Source organism: Aythya marila, assembly GCF_965140915.1.
Source record: "Aythya marila genome assembly, chromosome: 12".
Lineage (NCBI taxonomy): Eukaryota > Metazoa > Chordata > Aves > Anseriformes > Anatidae > Aythya > Aythya marila.
The window spans coordinates 8,890,971-8,914,724 of NC_139053.1; the positions used below are offsets into that span (position 1 = coordinate 8,890,971).

General features: G+C 49.1%; 1 protein-coding gene across 2 annotated transcripts; it reads left to right on the forward strand.

Moving 5' to 3' along the window:
- Positions 1 to 23,486, forward strand: RFWD3 (ring finger and WD repeat domain 3). 2 transcript variants are annotated; one of them, XM_082769717.1, is made up of 13 exons: positions 1 to 21; positions 2,223 to 2,580; positions 3,953 to 4,185; positions 5,911 to 5,999; positions 6,097 to 6,294; positions 8,427 to 8,518; positions 10,696 to 10,810; positions 15,604 to 15,832; positions 16,850 to 17,000; positions 19,164 to 19,340; positions 20,246 to 20,460; positions 20,714 to 20,931; positions 21,868 to 23,486. In XM_082769717.1, the coding sequence occupies exons 2-13, from the start codon at positions 2,225 to 2,227 to the stop codon at positions 22,009 to 22,011; spliced, it is 2,217 nt and encodes a 738-aa protein (XP_082625843.1). In that variant the 5' UTR covers positions 1 to 21; positions 2,223 to 2,224; the 3' UTR covers positions 22,012 to 23,486. The 2 variants fall into 2 exon arrangements, with proteins under 2 accessions (XP_082625843.1, XP_082625844.1); XM_082769718.1 differs by lacking the exon at positions 1 to 21 and adding an exon at positions 804 to 926.
- The last annotated feature ends 268 nt before the right edge of the window (positions 23,487 to 23,754 follow it).

Genomic DNA, 23,754 nt, shown 5'->3' on the forward strand with positions numbered 1-23,754 from the left:
CTCGAGCGGGGCCGCCGTGAGGTGAGCGGGGACGGCGGGGTCGGGCCGGGCCCCCCCGGTTCCCCCCCGGTTCCCCTTGGGCCGGCTCCGTCCCCGTCCCCCGGCTCGGTTCCCTCCGGTTCGGGGCCCCGGGAGCCGCCTCCGGGCCGTGTGAGGGGCTCGGGGCCGCAGCGCCGGGGGCGGCCGGGCCCTTGGGGGGGGGCGGGGAGGGGCAGGGCAGGGCCGGGCCGGGGGGGGGGGGCGAGGCCGCGCCTGAGGCTCTTCGGGTCCCAGCCCTGCCTAAATCGGCTGCTCTAAGGCCCTGCGTGCTGCGGTGCCTCGCGTGGTGGTCGCTTGCTAAATTTTGTGTGTTTTTCTTGGCTAAACTTAGTTTTTTGGCAAAATTTTGATATTTTCCCTTTTTTTGGCTCGTCCTGCCAAAAAAAGCTTTGAAGCAGGTGCAGCGCGATGACCCCACAGGCGGCTGTCCGCGAGGGGAAGCTGCGCTGCCGTGCTCGGCCCTGCAGGTGCCTCCTGCTGCGCTGGTAGGCAGGATTTGTAGGATCGTTAAGTTTCGTCCTCTGGGTGCTCCCCTTAATGAATTACTTAATTATCTGCGCCCAGGAAGCTTGGTTGTAGGGGTGTCCTGCTTACAGGCTGCTCTGCGTGCTGCCACACGAAGCTGGCTGTCACAAGGAAGCTCTGGCCTGTCACCCTGTCAGAAAGACTCCAAAAATAAGTGGTGGAAGCGCTGCTATGAACACCTTTCTTTCCCCAAAACACACGGGGTTAGTTAACCCACAGTAGCGAATACATGCAATATTTTTAAGTCATCCCTTAGGAGAGGAATAATGGTTCTGATGTGCTCCTGGGGGGCAATCTTCCCGTGAATGTGAGTTTAGTGCTAGGGAGCAGCGCTTCGTTGTTAACTGGTGGCTCTTGACCAGGTGAGAGGTGGGGTTTGTATCTCCTTTTTGGCATAACTTAGGCTGGAAGTGGTAATTAGGGTAGGACTAGAAAATTAGAGTTTATTAAAAGGTCTACCGAAACATAATAGCATTAGCATATCCACCTCTAGTAACTTCATACGCATTCTCCAGTTATTCTTTGACCTAAAAGCAGTCTTTGCTCTGTCTGCACAGTGCCTATCCTAATAAGTTTTGGTGTGTGCTTTGGGCTGAATAATGCTGAAGGCCTGCTGTCCCCAAGGCTTTTCATATTTATGACTGCCTCGGTATTTTTTAGGAGGTGAATGACCTTTGGCAGGCTGCAGAATTTAATCCCCTCTCCCTCCACCTCTTTAGGCGACTTTTTTTTCATTTGTTCAGTTAATGAAATAATCCTGAAGCCTTTTTTTTGTGTTGCAGCCTGCCTGCAGAGCAGGGGGGCTGTCCAATTCCGTGGCCGAGAGCAGCATGATATCCAGCAACACAGACTGTTTTTCTTCTGTTTTTCCTTAAAACCTAGGGTAGTCCTTCTAGGAGGAAAAAAACTGAAATCTTTGTCCCACAGAGGCTTGCAGGGCATCCGTTTTTAACATACTTGAAGCTTTTACTGCAAATTTAATGTTTGTCCAGTCTCAGATGAATGTGGGTCCACAAATGCTGACACTGGGGGTAACTTGCTGCCCAAAATGTCTCGGTTGTGGGTTTTGCTCTGGTACCCTTTCTGGGTTTGCACGGTGCTGGTGAAGGTCAGGTAGCAGAAGGGCCTCTTAAATAAGCTGTGGGTAAGAGTCATGGTGATCTGGCATCGTAATGGAGTTTTATTGGAATAAATGAGAGCCTCCAGAGAGACCAGCGCGATGGACAGATGCACCGCTCGCTCCTGGCTCTATTTGTCAGTGCTCGTGCAGCATTTTTCACCAGGGGGAGTCTCTAGGTTATCTCCAAACCATCCTCCAAGATGCAGATGCATTCACTGGCAGTTCAATAACAGCAACAATCACCCCCAGACTTTCCCCACTCCCCCAAGGCTCACTCAATGTGGTTTTGCAGCCTGCCTTTGGTGCTGGCTGTTGCTGAGCCTGAGACTTTGGGTCAGGGACTTGGGGAAGGTGCTGCCTGCTGGGCCAGCTTGTGCATGCTTATCGACACGGGCAGTTGGGTTTTCTGCTGCATGTCTGAGGCAAAAGGACAAATTATCTGCAGCCCGAGTTGTAAAGGCTTGTTTAGTCACTGCTGTCAGGCTACAAGCAGGGCGCAGACTTACAGATGTGAGATTTCTGCTTCAACCCTTGACAGGAATGGCTCAAGAAGAGATGGAAGTCGACCTCCAGCCAGTGGCTGATGACCCCGCAGAGAACCACGGGACGCTTCCCCCGGAGCCCTCAGGCCACACCGCGGTGCTGAGCAGCGAAGGAGGCAGCGTGACCATCATTTCTGACGACGAGGACGAGGCTGTTGGCACATCGAGCGCTGGGACAGGGCAAGCAGCTGCCAGACCCGACCACCCAGTGAATCTCAGTGGACTGCAGAGGTTTCTGGGGGTGTTGGATCAGCTCCCGCTGGTGCCTGGGTCACAGGCTGTGGCACGGCCACGAGTGAGAAGGGCTCGCAGGCAGCAGAGGATCGGGGGCTCCCAGAGGACAGTCAGTGCCAGGTAAAGCAGCAGTGATTTGTGCCGTGCTTCCTCACTCCAGGGCTGTGGCCGAATTCTGAGCACCTCACAAACCTCTGAAGCACCGTGGGCAGAACTCTGATCTCACCTGGCGGTGTCTTTGCTCCTCGTTAAATGAATCTGCCCCCTCTTTCTCCACTTACTGTTGACCTGTGAGCCCTTCCACGCTTTCTGACGTGCAGAGCCTCTGCTCCCCGCATTCTGTGGCTCTGCCAGGCTCCTGGTGGTGCTTCCTGCAGCAGAACCGCCTCAGCACTTCCAGCCAGCGCTTAGCACGAGCTCCACTGAGCTCTGCTGCCTTTCACCTTTGTTTTGAGGTTGTCTCATTAGGTGCTCTGATGGCCCTTGCTGCAGAAGCTTTCACAAACAAGCAAACTAACATGTTGTTTTGTTATCTTCAGGCAAAGAAAGTAAAAAAAATCCTGTGTTTAACACTGTTAGTAATGAGTTTGAAAGGTGATGAGTGGGCACACTCCTTAGCCAGAAAGAAATCCCTATTTCTGGTCTGTTTGGTTTCTGTCTCATCTCTGTAGCTTTTGTAAATGCCGAGGGTGAAATTATAATTAACTGGAGCGCTGTCTTTAAATGCAGTCAGACCGACATCTCCTTTCCTCCCCAGTGATTAAACATTACTACACTGTTTGCCCGTGGATTGCTCATGAAGGTCACTGCAGTTCTCGGGGCTGGAAGGCAACCTGGCAAAAACTCTGCTTTGAACCTGCAGGATAACTGAGGAGCTGGTGCAGGGCAAGGGGAAGAAGTTACTTTCCAGGGGTGAAGCCCCTAGGGAAAAGAAGGGGGAAGGCAGAAAGTAGTTGGTGAGGTGAGGCTCTGGTACGAGCCTCGTTTGCCTTGTTATTACTAGGGGCAGTGGGAACCAGGTCTGGGTTATAATTGTAATTACAGCATAGGAGTTCCACGGGCTGGGCAGAATGGATGGGTGCTGCATTTTGGGATGGGTTTTGGGAGAAGTTTCTGTATGGAAAGGACTGTGCAGTGTTGGAACAGGCTGCCCAGGGAGGTGGTTGAGTCGCCATCCCTGGAGGGCTTCAAGGATCGTGGAGGTGCAGAGCTTAGTGATGTGGCTTAGTGGTGGACTTCAGTACCGTGTAAAACGTTGGCCTGGATGGCCTGAGGGTTCAGAGTTCACCTGAGTGATTCTGTGCCACTGCTGATTGCTCACGGCTGTGTGGGGTTGCCCCTCTCCCACACAGGGGCTGTCTTGCTGACTGATCCCTTCCTATCTGCACTCACAGCCTGGGAACTGTGCTGCAAACCAGCTGGGGGAAGCATTCAGAGCCTTCAGCCTACCTGAAATCACCCTGGCTTTCATTTCTCCCTTCTCTGGACGCAGGGCACCGTTGGACAGTTACTTCCAAATCAGCAGGAGCCAGGAGCAAGCTACCACACTGGCTGCACGTCTGGAGCCCTCGCGTGTGGCGGGGAGCAGCCAGGAAGAGGGGTCTCCTGAAACAGAGCTGAGTGGCTCTGCCAGCAGCGCTTCTGAGGAGGAGGAGGAGGAAGAGGCGGAGGCTGCAGCACCGCCATCCCCAGCAGCCCGGGAGACACCTGCAGCAGCCAGCTCAGGTTTGTACTTAATTCCAGAAACTCATTTTGCTGCTTCAGAGCCCAGCAGGGAAATCCTCTCGAGCTTCCCAACAGACGGTGCTCGGAGATCGTTGTGCCCGCAGCTGGCGGGAGCAGGTTGCCACCACAAGGCTCGCTGGCAAGCGGCTCCAAAGAGCAGCAGCAGCAACACGTGACTGCTGCCGTGATCTCAGACATAATCTTTCTGCTATTTGCAGGCTCTCGCTTATAAATAATCCTGGAAGTGTTCAAAATAACTTCACATTTGGAGGCTGTTGCTTGGAACATTTCCTCTCTTATTTATTGTTGAGGAATATTTTTGAGGACATCAAGTCACGTCTCTGGAGATAAGCAGGGCTTTCAGTTTTCAGAGGGGTCTGAGTCAGGATTTTTTTTATTATTATTATTTGCGCTTTTGTCTGCGTTTGGGTTAGAGTTCTCATTCCTGTAACTTCCTGTGGCACTGAGCTGAGAAGATAGAGGTGCTCAAGGCAGGGCTTTGTCTTTCGTTCCTCAGCTTGTTCTGGCTTGCAGTTCTTTATTTAAACTCACGTTTGCAGGCTGCCACGCATTCAGTGACATGGTTTGTGATGAACATATGCACTTTATGTAAGAGTGGCAAGTAGTACTTTGGTATTCAAGGTTATTGATGCCCAGAGAATACGAGAAATATATTTTTAATTTCTCTATTTCTTAGAAATGCCGGGCTCTAAGGAACGTCCTTACACTTCTCTGCCCTTAGGCTAGACAATCAAAACCAAACCTCCCTGGATACCTTTTTGGGGTGCTTATATCTAAGAGGGCTCCTTTGAACAGATTTCCTTCCACTTGCTCTCAGCTAGTCTTACACGTGACAGGAGCTCAAGCTGTTAAGTGCTGTCTGGTATTGTGTGAACATATGCTCTCTGTTGGGTTTTCTGGAATCCCCTTGTCTTGCTTATATAAGCTGCTGGTTCCTGTTCCGCCCAGCACTGTACAGGCTGAAAATCTGATTAGCCTTAGGCAGGGCTAGGTGCTACTTCTCCAGTGGACTGAGAATGTCTGCCTTGGATGCTAACTGTCACTGTGAACTCTCTTGTTTCCCTAGGGAAGGGGGGGGAGATGGTGCTTTCTGTTCCTTTTTTAATGTGCTGGTGGTAGGAATCCAAGCCTGGTGCTGCTGCGTGCTCCAGCCCAAGGGCTCAAGGGGACACCGCAAAACCACGTGGCCTAGCAGGGCTGGTAGTTGGGTAACCACTGACTAGAAAGCTGCTCAGGTCAGGGTGAATGGACGAGCAGCATATGGGAAATGCCTCTGGCATGTGAGACGTGCACACTTGGAACCCTTGGAAAAAGAACTTGTGTGTATGGGTGTCTGTGGGCATGGTGATGCGGGGCTGTAACCTTACAGCAGCCCAGCTATGGGCCTGTGTGCAGGCGTGTTTGCTTCCAGCAGGTCAGAGAAGTCCTGGTAACAATGGCTGTCTTTAAAGGACCTCTTTTGACACTGAATACGCTGGAATTCTGCATCCTTCTAGAAAAAAGGGGCAGAAAGCTCTTCAGCACTGCAGTTGGTTAAGAGAATGGTGTGCAAGCAAACTGCATGGCCTTCCCTACCCAGGTTGTTGATCCAAAGCTTTGTGCCTCACCTGTGCTGTTACTGATGCCCTGATGATTATGGATCCAGTCGAGGAGAAGCCCTCTCCCTCAATATGTATCAGTTTATTGAAGCGGTGCTTTTCTCAGTTTCCAGTCAGGCCCAAGCAGAGCTGCCTCAAGCTTCTGCAGGACGTGGAAGTTACGAAGATGAAGGGGCTGAAGTCCAGCAAAAGCAGGTAAGGTGACCTAAACGCTTCTGGAAATGGATCAAATATGGTAAATGCTGCGTTTACCTAAAGAAATGCTTATATATATTTTTTTCTTAAATCTTAGAGATCTCCACTAAAGGAGCCAGAGCCCTCGGTTCCTCTTGCCCCGCTGGAGGAGGAGGAGGGGGATACCTGTGCCATCTGTTTTGAGCAGTGGACCAACGCTGGGGACCACCGCCTGTCGGCGCTGCGCTGCGGGCACCTCTTCGGTTACACCTGCATTGAGAGGTGGCTCAGGGGGCAGGCCGGGAAGTGCCCCCAGGTAAAATCCCAGGGTGGTTTTGTGCACTGAGGGGGGCACTGTAACAGCAACAGCTGCTTGTTGCATAAAGAATCTCGTGCTGCCCGCTGTCAGAAATAACCCAAATCACAATTATTTGGATGCAGGTAGCCTGGGCACAGCTAGCAGTGCTTCAAGGGGAGGATTCTGGTGTGGACTTCCTCCCCTGAAGTAGAGCGTTTGTGACTTGCAGACTCAGAAGTTTGCTCGTTCAAGTGCTAAGCCTGTAATTGGTTTCAGAACGCTGCGCTGCACTCCTGGAGTGCAGGAATGGCAGACCGATTCCTAGAAGCCATTAATTTAGCATAAAGAATGCGTTATTGGACTAGAAGTCTGTTGGAGAAACGTTTTCAATAGGTTAGTCATCTGCTCTGAACTGCATCTGCTTTTGCAGCCTAAGGGTCAGGTTGTGCAGGCAGCTTGGGCAGAGTGGACTGAGAAATACACCGCACCCTGTAACAACCAGTTGCAAGTGGTAGACCTGCTTTTAAGGTGCTTTCTTTTCCTTTTGGGTAATAAGATTCATGGATAATATGGATCTTTTTGATTAGGTCTGTGCCTTCCTGTGATGTATTCCCATTCCTAATTCCTTTTTTCCAGAAAGGAATGTTGACAAAAAAAAAATAGGTCAACGAGTACCTTGTAAATGGGATTTGTTCTGCTGCTTTCTCACTCAGCGGCTGGAAGCCTGGGATTTCATTGGCTTTGTCATTTGTAGAGTTCCCATAGTTTTGCTTCACTTGGTGCAGGATTCCCCCTCCCAACAAGAAGCTTGCTGTTGATGGGTGCTGTGATTAAACCTAAAGACCCGCTGTTGCCATGGCAGAGGCCCAAACCTAATTTTTCTCATCTCTGTCAGTTCTGTGTAAGCTTTTTGTCCACTCTATGCCCAGACAAAATTCTCAGAGACCTTCGTGACATCTCTGCTCTTCGGAACCCTGTCTGCTTTCTTGCTGAGCCCTAACAACTTGCGAGGGATGCTCGCTACCTTTTCCAGTAATTACATCACTGGAGGAAAATTTCCTGCAAGCACTTCCTGCTCTGGAGACAACCTTGCAGCTCAATCATCTTCCCTTTGTTTTCAGTCGCCGTCCTTTGCGACGGGGCCCTCTCTAATTGAATAGCAGAGGGCTGCTGTGTGTTGCTCTGTGTACTAAGTGGCTTGAGTGCAAGATCCTGTGAAATTGCAGCATGCCAGGCCCTGCCAGCGACAGCCATTGGCTGCCAGGAAAGCTGTCTTAGCCTCTTACTGCTCTGCAAAGCAGTTTTTTGAGGTGTGTGGGGGAGCTGTCTGATCTGAAGCTGTTGCCCACGGTATCTTCATGCTGCTAAATAATAGAGAAGTCTACAATTTAAGCGCATATAGTAATTGACCTCTTGGCAGAGTTTACTTGATCTCGGCGCTCGCTGCCTCTCTTCTGATCAGTGAAGTGTGTTTGCAAAGCAGGAAGCTCGCTGATGCTGTCATTTCTTGCAGTCCCAACCCAGGGAGGTGCGACCCCTGCATTGTAAGGATGTAAACTATGAAGTGGTCACAGGCAGATGCACAAAATTACTGAAGTGTCTGATTGCCTTGGTATCACTGAAATCAGGGGGGTGTTGGTGTTTGATACTGCTACAGGAGTGTTTTTGTGGATTTGGACCTACAGGATTTGATCAGAGGAATATAATACATAATTAACGTTGTTGGGAGCAGACTTAGGTGCCCAAATCTAGCCTGCTGTCCAAGTAGCCAGTCTTCGTGCTTTCAAAGCGGAGGTGGGGCTGCTGTGTTGCTCTGGATCTTTTCCTCTGCTTCACTGTAATTTTTTTGCCCTCCATGGATCTTACCCGGCCGCGTTGTGTTTCTGGTGCTTTAGTAAAACAAATTTAGTAGGAAGCAAGGAGATGCCTTTTTAAAGGTGCAATAGGATCCAGGACCTAAACTGTTGTAGCCCCTATCGGAACTCCAGTTGATGAGTTATATTTCTGACTTGGGGCTTTGTTTTTATAAGTAGACACCCCCTCCCTTCAAAACTCGAAGGATTGTTCAGAATAATGCCTAGCAAGCTGTCGGGACGCATGGTTTGGCAGTGATGTTCTTGAAGGTGAACAGATGTTGTCTTTTTTTTCAGTGCAATAAGAAGGCGAAACGTTCTGACATCGTGGTGCTGTACGCCCGTACTCTGAAAGCGCTGGACACCAGCGAGCAGGAACGCATGAAGAGGTACGGAGGCTCCACCTAAACACACAGCCTCGCTGGTTGCGTGTCAAGGAAAGCTGCAGCCTGGCTTTTACTTCATGCTTTAATTTCCTGTGTTATCGAAAGCAATTTGTGCATCCCCTTGGGGATGGTTGTCCTAACAAACCGCTTCTTGCTACGTTCTGCCCGCCTTACCTGTACGGAGAAATTTCCTTTGGAGCAGGAATCCCGAGTTTGTGCTTTGTGGCACTGAAGTTGCTAAAGCTGTCTTGTGCTGTTTCCTGAAATGTCACCGCGGGAGAACATGCAGAGTTGTTGCCAAAAAGCTGTATATTGCTAATTCATCATTAGATGAGAAAAGCGTAATTAGAAATGCAAAGAGGGTGAATAACTGACCTTTTCTGTCATCTCTTCTGCATGCATTAAACAGAGTAATCTCTCGTATGAATCACTTTCCATCTTGCTTTGTCAAACTCTTCATGTAGCTTTACTTACAAAAGGTCAGCAAGCATTACTGGGACTCTACTCCCCCTTCCAACTTCAATGTAGATTTTTTTTTTTTTTGAAAAAGGGAACAGTGGGTAGGAAAATGGGCACTAATTTCTTTTCACTAAAATGCTGTCACAGATACTGTTCTGAAATCAAAAGGCTGCAGACTTCTGAGTTTTCCCGAATCTTGAAGTGAATAGAATTTAATTGGGTTCTCCATAACGTGTTCCAAAGCATATTGCTATTCTTCTAACATGGTCTTTCAACAGAAACTCCTCCCAAATCCTTCTGATGAATAATTACTAGGATAGTGAGGTAAATGTCATGAGGGGAAAGTAGCTGTTCTGTCCAGATTGCCGCTGTCTGACAGTGTTTGATCTGTTCCTCTAGAAGGGTCACACTTTTTTAGTGGATAGACACTGCAAAACAATCAATACATAAGGATTACAAACATTATTTTTTTAATTTTTGTTCCAAAAGCACAGCAGCATTTGGGTGCTTAAATCTCGTTATTTCTTGGGTGGAGGCAGCTGTCTGACTGCCGCTTGTGTCTCAGAATCCCTCAGCAGCAATTCCCCACGTGCAATAATGCATCACCCCCTGCCTCCTGGCTTTGTGGGGAGGCAGACAGCGGTGGCTGCCCGTCAGTCCTGTTAAGCTGCTGGCAGCGGCTGCCTCATGGCACGTAGCCACGAGCAGAGGACAAATGGGAACACTGATACATCGATACTGTTTGTGCAGAGCCTTGAGCTGGGTATAAGCTCACAGGTTTCGTTCCTCGCATTCAGAAACGCCAGCCTTCAGGCTCTGGGTGCTTGTGTAAAGAATGTTTCCATGGTTAAATACGGAATTTCACCTGTTTCTTATGCAACAGAAAAATAACGTGATAAGGCAATAGGGAAAGAACAGAACTCTGCGCTGGGTAAACATGCAAGGCTGTGTTTTAAGATGACATAGACAAACTAGATCTATCTGCACCCAAATTACTGAAGTAACCAGACTATTGCAGCTTTTGAAGCACAGGATGCAGTGGCCACATTATGGACCAAATATGCAAATAATGTTAAGGAATGTTGCTGTTTTTTCCCCTCCTTAACCACTCAGTCATATGTAAAGTACTTAGGAGAGCAAAATGGAAGCATGTTACCAAAACTGCTGCTGTTAAACTCTGTGTATGCACATCTAGGCTCAAGGTGAGGTAGTAAGTACAGCTCCTACGGGTTTCACAGAGAGTTTATTTGTGTCTGTCTAGTTCTGATACGGCAGTATTTTCCTGAAATGCAAGATCAGTTGCTCGTAGAAGAAAAAAGCCTAACGATCTCGCTGTGTTGTGACTGGCTATGTTACTGACATGATGGATTACGTGGATGTTGATGGTATAGAATTTGCTAAGCTGTTTCAGGGGGTGGAGCAGGAAACAACTGATTTCTTTCTCTGCTTTCCTTCACTAAATTAGCACATTTGGAGAGGGTGAGGAGAAAGGCTGTTCTTTCGATGGAACAATAATTGTGTGAGTCATGCAGTGCAGTTGCATAACTGAGAACATCTTGAGGTGAACGGACTGGGTGAACGTGGTACCAGACTTCTGTTGCTTTTATATTTACCTGAGCAGGACCTGCTTGGAATAAAGCAGGAACAAAGTTTGGGCAGCGTGGAGGCATCCTAGACAATTCCTAGGCCTAAGAGTTGCGTTTCTTCTGTTTTCCATCCAGGTCCATAGAAAAGGAGCAAATGTTGCGCAGGCAGGCCGAGCTGGAGTCTGCACAGAGCCGTCTCCAGTTGCAGGTTCTGACAGACGAATGCAGCAAGCTCCGCAGGCAAGTTCAGGTGAGTCCAACACCACCGATACACAGCAGACTCCCTTTCTCTTCAGCTTTCTTTTCCCTGCTCCCTCAGAGGAGAGAAAGCAGGCTTTCAGTTTTAATAAGCAGCAAGATCTAGTAACCTCATCTGGTGAATCATTGGGAGTATCCTAAACATCCCAGGTGAGCATATTCACGTACACTACATAATGCTGACTTGCTTCTAAGACTGGAAGCTGCATGTACAGCTTAACAGGAGGCGCTTTTGGCTGCTGATGTTGCAGGTTGCTCAGGTTTTGTGGTGGCTGGCAAGGTCTGGTAATACAGTGCCAAAATGCGTTCTCCTTATCTTTCCCTAACTGTACCAAAACGAGCTTTGAAAATCCCTAGGGTGTATTTTCACTGGATAGTCAAGTTTTTGAGAAATAGTTTGTGAGAAAGTATGTTTGTGGCTGTTTACAAAAGCAAAACAAAACAACTAAATGTCTTGCAAAGATCAGTTGGTGTTTAGCTTAAGCACCTTCTGGTGCCATGAGCTTGTCATTAGGGTAGGCTGGGGCTGAACAGCTGCGAAGAAGCGCCTCTGTCCCCTTAGAATAGAAATTACTGAAAGTAAATGACTGGTTGCTAAACAGCCTCTTCCTTTCTGGCTCATGCAACACTGTGATGTTTTGTAATCTGTCCCGGCTGCTTTTACAGGATTGTAAAACTGTGGACTTTGCTGGTACTTCCCAGCTGTGAATTATCTTGTGTATTCCACCAGTTCTAAGTTTTCCAGTAGCCTCTTTCACAACCAATTTGCTACTTTTTTGTTGTTGTATGAAGTAGATGATAAATTTGTCTAATTTCTTAATGTTTCATTTCTTCTATGCTTCCTTCTACTTCCGGATTTTTTTTATAGCCTTGGCTATTTACATCTTACATGAGGAAACATCCCCTTTTCTGAAGTTTTCCCATGTGATGTAACATAAAGCTCTATAAATTACAGCTTCGTGCAGGAATTCAGGCAGATATGATCACCAAGCGAATGAGAAATCTGGCCCACTATAAAATTTGGCTAAAGAACAATGTGAATAAGATAGAACTGCAGGTCCATAGCATCTTCCTGCTGTTCTTTTGGTGTTAAATGATAGAGAATCCAGTCTAATTGACTTGAAGTTGCACGTTATAAAGATTAAGTACCCTGTGTTCTTAAGCTCTGGTTCAGTATTTATACTGCATTCATCACTGTCCTGTAGTGCTTGATGTGAACGCTGGAAGCAATTTCAAGGTACTTGTCTATACTGTGAATGAACTGGAAGTTTAAAAAACAAAGCAAAAACAATTTGCTGGGGAGCCATAAATCAGCAGGAAGTCTAGAATAAGTTGCTAAACCATGGGTTTATATTCTGAGGTTATGCCTAACCAGTTCCTTATTTTATGAGAGGTCATCTAGTAAAGCAGCTGCCTGCAGAGAGTCATTTAGACAGGATGGGATCCCTGGAGGCTTCTAGTCCAACCCTAGCTGAGGAACTTCAGCATCGCATTAGATTGCTCAGGGCGTTGGCACGTCGGGTTTGTAGTGCCACAAGTAGGCTGCAAAACCTCTCTGGGCAAGGCTCTGCCTGGCTGTCCTCAGTGAGAGCTTTTTCCCTAGCATCTAACAAAGAACTTAGCTCATTGTTCCTTAAGTTTGCTGCCCTTGAACTTTCAGCAAGTGGTGTTACTGATCGTACAAGGAGCTGTGTTTGGTATAGAAAGGTTTAAGTCACCACGGAAAGCAGTGCTGTGGGATTGCAAAAGAAACTTATGAAACACCTGCGCATCCAGAGGCTGAATGTGGAAAAGTTCAGCTGCACAGGACTGGAAGAGCTATGCTCATTTGTTCCATACAAATCTTGGTGTCTTAAGTCCTACAGAAGGCACGGGCCATCAGTTTCCCCCAAAAAGCTGTTGTGTGAGCCCTTTCCTATCATTAATGCTCTTGAGCTGGGTCATTATTAGTCATGTCACTTGCTGTGACCCTTTTTCAGATTTGTGTGCTTTTTCCCCTTCTCTGCTCCACTAGGGTCACAAAGATGAGCTGGCTTCAGCTTTGTTAATGAAGTGTTTAAGATGAATTAGTCTAGAAAAGGGCTATCTTTGTCTTTAGCTATATCAAAATATGAGCAAAGCAACTTGCAGTTGCATGGCGAGAGGATAACTAACCAAAACTGGGGAAAAAGCACAGCACACACAGCATGTTCACATGCAGAAACAACGCTGGTGAGAGCTCTGTGCTGTGTGGTGGGCAAAGACTTGAATATTTTGGGAACACTGCTGCTGAAGCCTGGCTTTTGCCTGGTTTTTCCCTTGTGAGCACCAAGATCCTGGGAACCAGACGTGAACCGCTGCTGTACGCTTCCTGAATCTGCTACAGTTCTCAGTGTAAGCTCTTTAGGCTGTAGAGCAACCAAAAGGAATTGGATGTCAAGACAGCAATAAAAATGCCAACCTAATAACTTTGGAAAAATGTTAGGGTAATTGTTACATTTCATTTAAAAAAAAAAATCTTTCACCTTTGTGATCTTTGTTCACCTGCAGTGGGTGTCGGGGGAAGATCTATGGGTGGTAAGAAAAGCTGGTGTTTCCTTCAGCTGCTGCTTGCAGTGAGGCCAATTAAAATGCTGTTTCCAGCCTCCCTTGGTTCAGGTTCAATGCCTGCAGTGCTGCGCTGCAGCTGGAGGTTGTGGGGTCACGCATTTATCTCTGTTAAATGCAAGGCTGAGGCTGTAGTGCAGGATGGCAGGCGTGACCTCTCTCAGAGGTCTGTGGGAGCGCAGCCAGAGGGTGGCTGTCATCTGATAACTGCCTTTGTCTGTAGGCTTTGGGTCGGCTGCTGCCACTGTAACCCAATCCACCACAGAAAGCTGGCTGCAGCTGGTTGTTTTCTTTCTTGTTCTGTCCTCTCCTGTTTCTGCTCCTCATGCATGCTCCTCAGGAAGTACTTGGCTCTATATCCCCTTCTTTCCCTGACCCGTGTGACAGTTCACTCATCATAGCACTAAGCTGGGATCTAGGAAGCACTCAGGGTGTGTGTGCAGGGATGAACGTGTCCTCCAGGCCCTCAGGCAACAGCAGGAGCCGGGAGAAGTCTTCAGAGCATTTCAGAGGAAGGCATCAGCTTCTGCTGCCAAAAGGGCATCCTGAGCGCAGTTAGCGGGGTTTGGTTTTTGGTGCAATGCTTCTGGTCACCTTGGCGATGTGTCTCCAGTAAGACTCCCTGGTTCTGCTGGCTCTGTCCGCTGTGTTTAGCTGCTGTACGCTGCACTGACAGTTTTTAACTGCCTGCCTTAATGAATATCTCACGTCAAAATGTAAATGTTGAGTGCAGGTGGCAAGGAGAGCTTTACAAATTCCCCAGAGCAACAAATAATTTTAATCTCTTCTCATGCTCAGTGGTAGTGGCACCCTCCTGCCTTTAAGAAATGGAGCTTATTAATTTTTTGATTAGAAGTTGCTTTCTTGGAAGTTCCTTGTGTTTTCACTGCCTCCTCACTCTAAGCCTGAAGCTACAGGTTAGACTGTAAGTGTCCTGGCACCCTCTGTACCCCTGCTTCCTCCCCACATTTTGTCTTTGCTCTAATGGGATCATCTTGAGTCTTCAAGTCCTTTTTTTTTTTATTCCCTTGGTGAATTTGGAAGGTGTTTGATGCAAAACAGATCAGACCTCTGGAAAATACCAGAGTTGCTCTCCTCTTGAGCCGTTTTCTAAAGTTGTAGGGCTCGATGACAACTGCTAACGCAGAGCTTGATCTCTGGTCTTCCCTCTCTGAGATTTGTTGCCTTTGCTTCGGTGTGAGTTAAGTGGTGGTGGCTGCTTCAATATCGAAGCTAGCTCGCAACCTACTAACACGTCTCTAATATCACTCCCGTGGCCCTTAATCGTTTAAAAATTATGGAGTATTTGAAGCTTAATCTATGTTGCTCAGACAACAGAAAGCAAGTAGCAATTTTCTGTGTGTGTGTACGCTCCCTGTGATGCCCTGGGGCACTGCACTGCCTGGCGTTTGCCCTTGGAGCACGCCCACTTGGTCAGGACGCTTTCTGGGGACGTTGTCGTTGGCCGTGGCTCAAATTCACCAAAAAGTGCTGCTCCTCCCATTGCCGCTTCACCCTGAAGATGTCTGAGGAAGGAGGAACTCTAGGAAAACCTTGCTTGTTGCTGATGCTCAGGTGGAAGCTGTCCTTGGCAAGGGCTCTGGCGAGCATCCTTGAGCACGCTTCAGCTGAGGGAGAGGGGGGGGAGGAAGCAGAAAACGAGGCTGGAGCCCTTGAGAGTTGTTGTTCCTGGAATTTGCCGGCCGGGGTTTACAAGAACAGGGTCATCCTCATTAAATAGAGGGTGTTGCAGGAAACAAGTCAGTCTGCGTTGAAACTGGGGCCTTTGGGGTGGGGGGAGGCATTCTGGAAATTCTGGAAAATGCTTCTAATTGACTGTCTCTTGCGGTTGAGCGGCATGCGATACTTGGCAGCTTGTTCTCTTCTAAACAGCATTGATCTGGTAATAATTGTTACTGGCTTTTATCTGTTGCCCGAGAGCCCTCTCTTCATGGGGTCTGATACATCCAGTAACGGACTCGGAGAAGATTCTACCAGCGCCTGCAGAGCCTGCTGAGTGATTTTGTTGTTCTCGCAGCCAGGGGACTTGGAAACCCAGCGCTTCAGGGACAGCGTGGAAGTGGAGCTGCCCGTATCCTCCCTCCTTGTCGGAGAACGAGGACCCTCGGAGCACCTGGGACAGGTGGCACAGGGTCTCCAGAGGAGCACTAAAGCTTTCTGAGGTCTTTTTCCTTGCAGGAGCTGAAGGCTCTGGTGGCCCAGCACAGCGTGAGTGCTTCTCAGCAACCTGGCAGCTTCCGCACCGGCTTCCCAGGTGGCCTCCCCTGCAGCCAGAGCCAGCGCAAGTACCACCTGGAGAAGGCCTTCCTGGTGTCTCAGGCGGGGAACTGCAGAGTGATGGCATACTGCGACTCGCTGGGCTGTCTGGTGGTGTCGCAGCCTTCTCCACAGTCTACTTTTATTCCTGGTAAAGAAGCGAGCCAAGATTTGGGGGCTTGTAGGGGACATTTGGAGGCTTACAAAAGTGAAACGTGTTTTCTGCTTGCTCCCTCCTCTGGCTTGACCTTTCCACGTGCCTTGTAGGCTGGGGACAGTCCTAAGATTCCCCCTGGTTCATCTCTGCTTCGGTAGCTTCTGCCTGGCAAGGTGACCTGTCTCCCCCCTCACTTCTCCAGCAGGATCCTAGCAGAGGATCTTGGGCTCCTCTGCTCAAGTGCCACATCTGCAGGAAGGTGACAGGCGTGTATGATGCTCCTGGCAAAGGGGAGCGAGACAGAATGAGAGGTCAGCACGCCAGGGCAGGCAGAGAAGCTTCCAGAGCTTGAGTGAGAAACATTGCTGCCCGCTCAGTAGGTGGCTTGACCCACGTGCAGCTGGTCTGTCAACAAACTCCTCAAAAAAAAATAAAAAGAAAAAAAAAAAGCTTTTAATATGAGTGTTGGAGCCCTGTCTCCCAGTGGGGGGAATAGGAAGCCGAGGAGTCCTGGGCAGCCCTGTGCCTGTCATGTTAGGGCCAGGGGCAAGTGAGCTGACAGCTGGGCCTGCGCCAGCTTCCTGTTGGATGAAGGAGATGTGGCATTAGGAGTCTGAGAGACTATTTGCAAAGCACTTGCATGCTTTCTGGATGATGAAACTTACTTTATTTGGTTAATGGCTCACAGGTTAATGTGCCTTATCTATAGGCATAACAGACTTGTTTTCTGCCTTCAGCTGGCCTTACTTTTCCAGCTTTTTGGAGCTGAGGAATTCCTCTCTGTACGGAGGCTTTGTGACATGTAGGTGAAGTTCACCTGTAACCATTCTTTGCAGTGACACTCGTTCTCAAATTGCCCTGTAATTCTGCTGCACGTGCTTCCAGCTAGGCTAGAATGTCTTTGAAGAAACCAGCCAAAAATCAGCAGACCCTTGTAGCAAGAATTCTAACGCCGAGTTTGCTTTTGCACGTCTGTTTGATGATAACCTGCTTTGTTTGTCTCCCTGGCAGGCTGTGGTGTTAAGATGATGAGCGTGGCCAACCTGAAGAGCAGTCAGTACATCCCCATCCACAGCAAACAGATTCGGGGGCTGGCTTTTGGCAGTCGTGCGGACGGCTTGCTGCTCTCCGCCGCTCTAGACAGCACTCTCAAACTGACCAGGTGAGCCCTGCTGGGGGGGAGCAGCATTTCCCAGCTGACTTTTTCTTTGTGCAGAACTGCATTTGGTTCTGTGTCACCTTAAACGTGTCTTGCAGCGCTTGCTGTTCTGCTTTCCAAAAGGTGCTGCTAAGATGAGGTCAGTGTATCCTTCCTGATGCGGGAACTGACAGAGGGGAAGACTTGTTTGCATTCAGGTCTTTTAGGTGGAGATCTTCTAGAGCTTCCTGTCTGATACCTTCCCTGTGTAGGTTTTGGTGGCAAACAAGTCATTCAGCAGCGATTGGCCCAGTTCTGTTGAGAACAAGTGTACAGATGTGAAATTTACTGTCTGCTTGGTTTTCTGTTCCTGCAGTGAGATGTGGGACATGGCAACTTGCATGGCATCAAGCAGAAATGATTGTTTGGGTTGGGCACTTCTTCCCTGCACTGATGTCAGCTTCTCTGGCCTTAAACTCCTTGTGGAGCACGGCGTTATCTGGAATATGAGGCATTCACATTGAGCATGTGCTAGAGGCTCTAGAGCTAGCAGAGACTTCAAGCAGCAGGTTGGAAGCTAATTATGCAGAGGCTGAGAGAGAAATTGCTTCAGTCCTGGTGGAGTTCTCAGCATATGAGTGTTTTCTTGCTGCTCTGTGCTGCCCTTCAGGTGTGAGCTGCTTCACAAGCTGGCTGCCTGATTGGTCTCACCGAGTTCCAGTAACATCTTTATGCACATCCCTCAGAATAGGGTTAGGCAGAGGGTGTCATACGACTGAATTCTTTCCTCTGTGTGAAATAATGAGGAGAACTTAATACTGCAACAAAAATGCAAAGAATGCTTGCTTTCCCATTCCCTGTGCCATGTTGAAATGCTTGTTAGACTAGTAAAAAGTAAACAACCTGCCTGTCTCTGATGCTAAAGCCAGCACGTCAGGCTACCAGCCTCCTCGGTTGGAATTCTTTTCATGGTTTAATCTGCAGAGGCTTTCTGTCACAGAACCTGCTCAGACACTTGACTCCCACATCTGTCTCTCACTGCCTGATTGGCTGCATGAGAACCTGTGATCCTCTTGCCTTTGTGCTCGATCCCAGGACGTGTTGCAGTTAAGTGCTTGCTTCAGCAGCATCTTCAGTCGTCTGCTGGTCCCTGCCTGAAAGAAGAGCCCCCCTTTGGTCATCTTTCTTCTGTGGTTACTGGTTTTCTAGTCACCCTACCAAAAGGAGTCATCCACAGTGTCACTGTCTCTTGTGCTTGCTTGTAGGTGTCTAAAAATAATACCAAAGCTCTGGTTTTGCAGGGTTTGGTTTCTTGTTAGTATGTTTCTGATTTTTAACTAGCTGCTGTTTTAAGACAAAACTCCCTGTCAGTTTTTACCAGCCAGGTTTGTCTTTGTGGTCTTATACTTACCTGGGAGAAATTACTTCTCTGGAGTTCTGCACATAATTGGCTTTCCCAAGGAAAAATCTGTGTGCTTTAAAGGCTACCCAGAGTTACTTCAGCGTGTGTTCTCTTCTCTCTCTCACTAGACTCCCTGTGCTGAGCCTGCATTGACAATGCCACCCTTGGCAAACACATTTTAGTCCGACATAACTTTGCTCTTCTGAGTTGTGCCTCTCCATGTATTCTCTTCAGCTTTCCCCAACTTGAGTTTCTAAAGAATTAACACTATAAATGTGTTTTTTTACAGTCTTTACTCCACTTGCTCTCACTCCTGTTTAAACTGGTTTCTTTTGAGGCATGAGTATTGTCCCTCTTATGTAAAAAGAGGGAGATAATTAATGAGACATAATCTGAAGAGGTGAGCACTGTGATGTCAGGAATATGCAGTGTTACGGGATTACACTAGCGTGGTTTCTCTAATTGCTTCCAGGAAAAGTAACTTAAATTTCTTCCAGTAAGGCAGATGAGACCCTGCTCTGAGGCTTCCTACTCCAGTCTCTGAAGATCAATCTAGAAAAGGAAGCCTTGGCCTGGAAGAATTGTAAATTACTTCACAAACAATATCAAAGCAATTATTCTGTCTAGATTTTCCAGATTCACATATGGAGTACAGGAAGAATTAATTCAGAATTCAGTCCAAGGGAATCTCAAGACTTAAAAGCTAGATTTGTTGCCTTAATTATGCTGCTTTCTTATGCGCAGATGCTCATGCAAAGGGCCAACATCTTGGTTTTCTCCTGCAGCTTGGCAACAAACACTGTGGTGCAGACATACAATACTGGCCGTCCTGTCTGGAGCTGCTGCTGGTGTCTTGATGACACGAATTACATCTACGCTGGGTTGGTCAACGGCTCCATCATGATCTACGATTTGAGAGACACCAACTCCCACGTCCAGGAACTGGTCCCTCAGAAGTCCAGGTATGACATAAGGATTTGCAGCTCCTCAGCTTTACTAGTATGTGGGAAGCTGACCTCAGCTTCCTCCATAAATCAAACAGCAATTGTAATCATCTAAACTGCTTTATGTGAACCTGTTGCTCAAAAATTCAGACTTCTCACAGACGTGAGAAACCTCCCATAGGGTTGCACGGTACGTGCATAACTTGGTATGGTTCCCTGGCCACTGCATCTTGTGAAAGCATGCAGCAGTCAGAAGCGGGCCCAGCACTCCTACAACTAAGCAGTAGAACTGGCTCGGTTTTGGAGCTGGGTTTAGCATTTCTTGTAGAAAAAAAGAAATTGCAGAGAGGCGTAAGGCCCTGGTGCTTCCATCTCTTCTACTGGGAATCAAGTGGTGATTTAAAAGGGTGTACTGGAGGGGTTTCCTCTAAGCTGTGTGGACTTGCTTAGTGGGAAGACCAAAGCAGACTGGCTGGCCAAGATGATCACAAACTGAGAGATGGGATGCAAGGCAGGCTGAGGTGGGACACTGGACTACGCCAGGTTGCTTTTAAACACCCTGGGGGAGCTGCTTTTGTCTCTCAGGACATGACCTGCCCTTCAGTGAGGGAAGGCCCTTCCACAAGTAAGTTCTGTCCTGCTGACTGCTGAAGCCTGCTGCCCCCTATCTGGGGTGTCAGAGCTGTGAATCTTTTTTCACAGCTGGTGTATGCTCTCTGATTCCCACTTATAAAAAAGAAAAAATAAGAAGTTCTTATATTTTTTCTTATCTTTTCTGAACTTCATTTATCTCTGTCAAACCTGCTGGGGCTCCGTTTTGTAGCCTGTCTCAGCTCCTTTCTTTGTGGTGGCTCTGAGCAGCGAGGCAGGACGCCAGCACGCCCACAGCTGGCAGCACTGACTGCTGCCTATCATCCTTTCAGGTGCCCCATGGTGTCGCTGTCTTACCTGCCCCGGATGGCCTCGGCCTCGTTGCCTTACGGCGGGATACTAGCTGGGACCTTGGAAGGAGCCTGTTTTTGGGAACAGAAGGCTGGCAACTCCTACCGGCCTCATCACCTGCTGCTTGAACCAGGAGGATGCATTGATATTCAGACAGAGATCAACACGCGGCACTGCCTCGCAACCTACAGGCCCAGTACGTAACAGTGTGAAACTACAGTGGGCTTTTTTTGTTGATGCTCTGCCCAGATATTTGAGTTTCTCAGTTAACTTTGGGGTTGAGCACACTGTGAAAATGTAGAACTTGCTTTGTCCATGGTAACGGGTGTCTGCACATAGATAAAAGGGTGAGGGCAAAAGGAGGCAGCTGTGAGGTGGTGTTGCTCGTCTTCCTACAATTACGTTGGTCCACAAATAAATTTTTCAAAGCTCTCTCTTTACTTTTGCAGGTAAAAACAACCCCTGTGTGCGTTGTGTCATGATGGAACTGACCTGCAGCCCCCTGACAGAAGCCTCGGAAGACGTGGTGTGTTCCTCTAACCCGGTGCAGACTTTCAGTGCTGGGCCCACCTGCAAGCTGCTGACCAAGAACGCCATTTTCCAGAGCCCGGAGGACGATGGCAGCATCTTCGTGTGCGCTGGCGATGAGGCATCTAATTCTGCCATGGTATTTCCTGTTTCTTTCAGCAGGGTGGAGGGTTTTATTGCAATTCTTAGGGAATTGAAACCTAAGCAGTCACAGCGTCGGTGTGTTTTGGTAGGAATTGTTTTGTCACTGTGCAGGCTGGTGTGTCGTGCTTGCCTGTAGCCACTTGCTGATGGCGTGGGATGTTGGCCAACATCAGCCTGCAGTCCACATCCACCAAAAGGAGCGTAGGCAGCGAGCCCCTGGTGTCTCACAGGGATGTAGGTGGGCGCCTTGTCCCTGCCGAGCACTAGGCACGACTGGAGAAACTGAGACTTGGTGGGGCAGCAGCGCAGGAAATGCTGTGAGGGGTGGACACGGGCTCGACACGGGCTCCTTAGGAACTTAGGAAGGGGGGAGGGTGAGGAGAAGGCTTGGAAGGAAGTCGGTGGAAACGCAGCTGAGGTGCAGAGGACGGGCAGCAGGCTGCAGGAGAGCTGCTGAGTCAGGATCAGGTATGAACCTCCCTAACGCTTGGGGCACCACAGGAAGACACAGGCAATCCAGAAATGTTTCTGGAGAGCATCAGGAACCTCTCCCTAACTGAGGTGCCAGATAAGATGGTGCTTTCCTAAGTCTGCTCTTCAGCAAACAAGAAATAGTCAGGGATGTGGTAATCAGCAGCAGCCTTGGCCACAGTGGTGCTCAAGATCCTGAAGGAAGCGAGGAAGGCAAATAGCAGCACACAGGCTGTCTGGAAGAGCCAGCTTTGGCTTATTCAGGGACTGGGAGGAAGGATCCTGTAGAAGCAGTTCTTCAGGACAAGGATGGCCAGGAGTGGCCCCCTTCAGGGACAACCTCCTCCAGACATGAGGGCTGTCCACATCATGGGGGGGGGGCAGTTCTCTTTGGGGAGAAAAGCTCAGGTTTGGGTGGGAGAGGAAACTGCTGCAGTCCTTGACCTTTTCTGTCCCACAGCTCTGGGATGCTGGCAGTGGCTCCTTGCTGCAGAAGCTGCAGGCTGACCTGCCCGTGCTGGACATCTGCCCCTTGGAGGTGAACCAAAGCCACCTGCTGGCCACGCTCACCGAGAAGATGGTGAATATCTACAAGTGGCAGTGAGCGGTGCCTGCCCCGGGGGCTTCCAGGCGTGCTGCTGCTGAACCCCACAGCAACAGGCTGGGCTCGGCTGTCCTCCACGTGCTGCTCCTGGGAGGCAGGAGCTGCCACAGCACTTTCCTGGCAGTCAGCAGGAACTGGGACACTCAGGTGCCTGCGTCGCTTCCCTTCTTCCTCCATCTTCCCTTTTAGGCCTGTCGTTATTTCTTCTCTGGTCAATTTTCTTCAGTCATCCTGAGCAAGCTGCCTCAGCACAGCGATAATTTTTGGCCCGTCTCCAGCGTGTGTTGCTGCACTCTTCTCCCGTGTGAAGGGAGCACGGGGATTCGCAAGGCTCTTCTGCGGATCTCCAAAATAAAAGGAACTTGAAGCCCCGCGACTCCCGCTGTACTTTGGCGTGGAGTCCTGCTGTGATCACCAGGTGATGAGGAGGCGGCGATATTGGCATCTCGCTGGCGCTGCTGATGCTTGGTGTAAAAGCGAGTTCACTACTTCAGAGAACGTGCTCCCGTGTTCTTTTTTTGACGGTCGAGGGCAAAGGCAGTTGGCAGCTCCTCCCTGCTGAGGAGAGGCCCCGTGGCGTGGCCGTGGAGAGAACGGGCTTGAAAAATCTGTGGAGCTGTCTTGTTTCTCTCCCCATAAGCGTATATTTTGCACTGTAATTCCTTAATTCTACCTGTTTCTTTCCCCTTCTCTATTTCCCCTTCACCCACCGCCAACATGCAAGCAAACTTGGGCAGTTTGGTGGTGGGAAATGGGAACTTGACTCCTAGAGAACTGAAGGTAAGGAGCAGGAGGTAATTCTTGCACTACTGCAGTTCACGGTGTCCTCCCTTAAAGACACTGATGCGCTGAAACAGGCCGGAATTTGGAAAAGATCGCTGACTTCCCCCCCTCCTCCTTGGCTTTGGGAACCGTGGAAACTCAGGGATTTCATCAGCCTCCTTTCAGTGACCCTTTTCAGTCCTTAAATCCTCGCTGCCAGCCCCAGGCAGCGTCCGGTTGCCCCGGTGTGTGTGTGTGCTGCAGCCTCGCTGCTGTGAAGCCGAGCCAGCCCCGTAGCACCTCTGTGGGGCCGTGTGTCGGGGTACGAGCCCTGGCCAGGTCTGGGGGATTCGTAGCACCTTTCCTGTAAATATGCTGCGGGCATGAGAGTGCTCATTTCCAAGTCAGATGGTGCAACAAGACTTAGCTTTCATTTTGTGTAGGGAAAGCGAAGCTGCAAGGATGTTGGAGAAGCCGCAAGACAAGTTCCTGTGCTGGAAACACGTCCCCAGGCTCAGCTCTGCCTCTGGCTGTGGTAAGCAGCATCTGTCGTGGGCAGGTTGAGTGTGTTCCCACTTAAACTGCCAGCACAGTTTTGTTTTCTGAAGTCCGGGATGCGTGCGGGATGAGCCTGTTTGTCTTACCTCTAACAAAGGAGACTGAGCTCTCTGCTCAGCTTTGTATTTTTCTGTATAATAGTCTTTCTATGCTTTTATACACTGTAAAAATAAAGTGTTTTTCGAATATAGTTGGTGCTGCTGTACCTTAAAAGTGCATCTTAGCAGTATGTGCTCTATTTTGTGAGCATGAGGGAGCGTCCCCAGCGCAGGGAAGGTTTCTCGTGCTTTGTGATGTTTCCACGCAGCACCGAGGTTCAGGCTGAAATAGGGGCGGCTGTTGGTGGAGGAAGAGGCCTGAACCACGCTGCTCTGATCAGGCCAGGAGAAGGAGAAGGCTGACCAAAGCTGGGCTGCGTACCTG

Coding starts and splice junctions, on each gene's coding strand:
- RFWD3 (XM_082769717.1), top strand. CDS start 2,225: ATGGCTCAAGAAGAGATGGAAGTCGACCTCCAGCCAGTGGCTGATGAC. Junction 20,461..20,713: donor CCTCGCAACCTACAGGCCCA/GTACGTAACAGT, acceptor TTACTTTTGCAG/GTAAAAACAACCCCTGTGTG. Junction 20,932..21,867: donor AGGCATCTAATTCTGCCATG/GTATTTCCTGTT, acceptor TCTGTCCCACAG/CTCTGGGATGCTGGCAGTGG.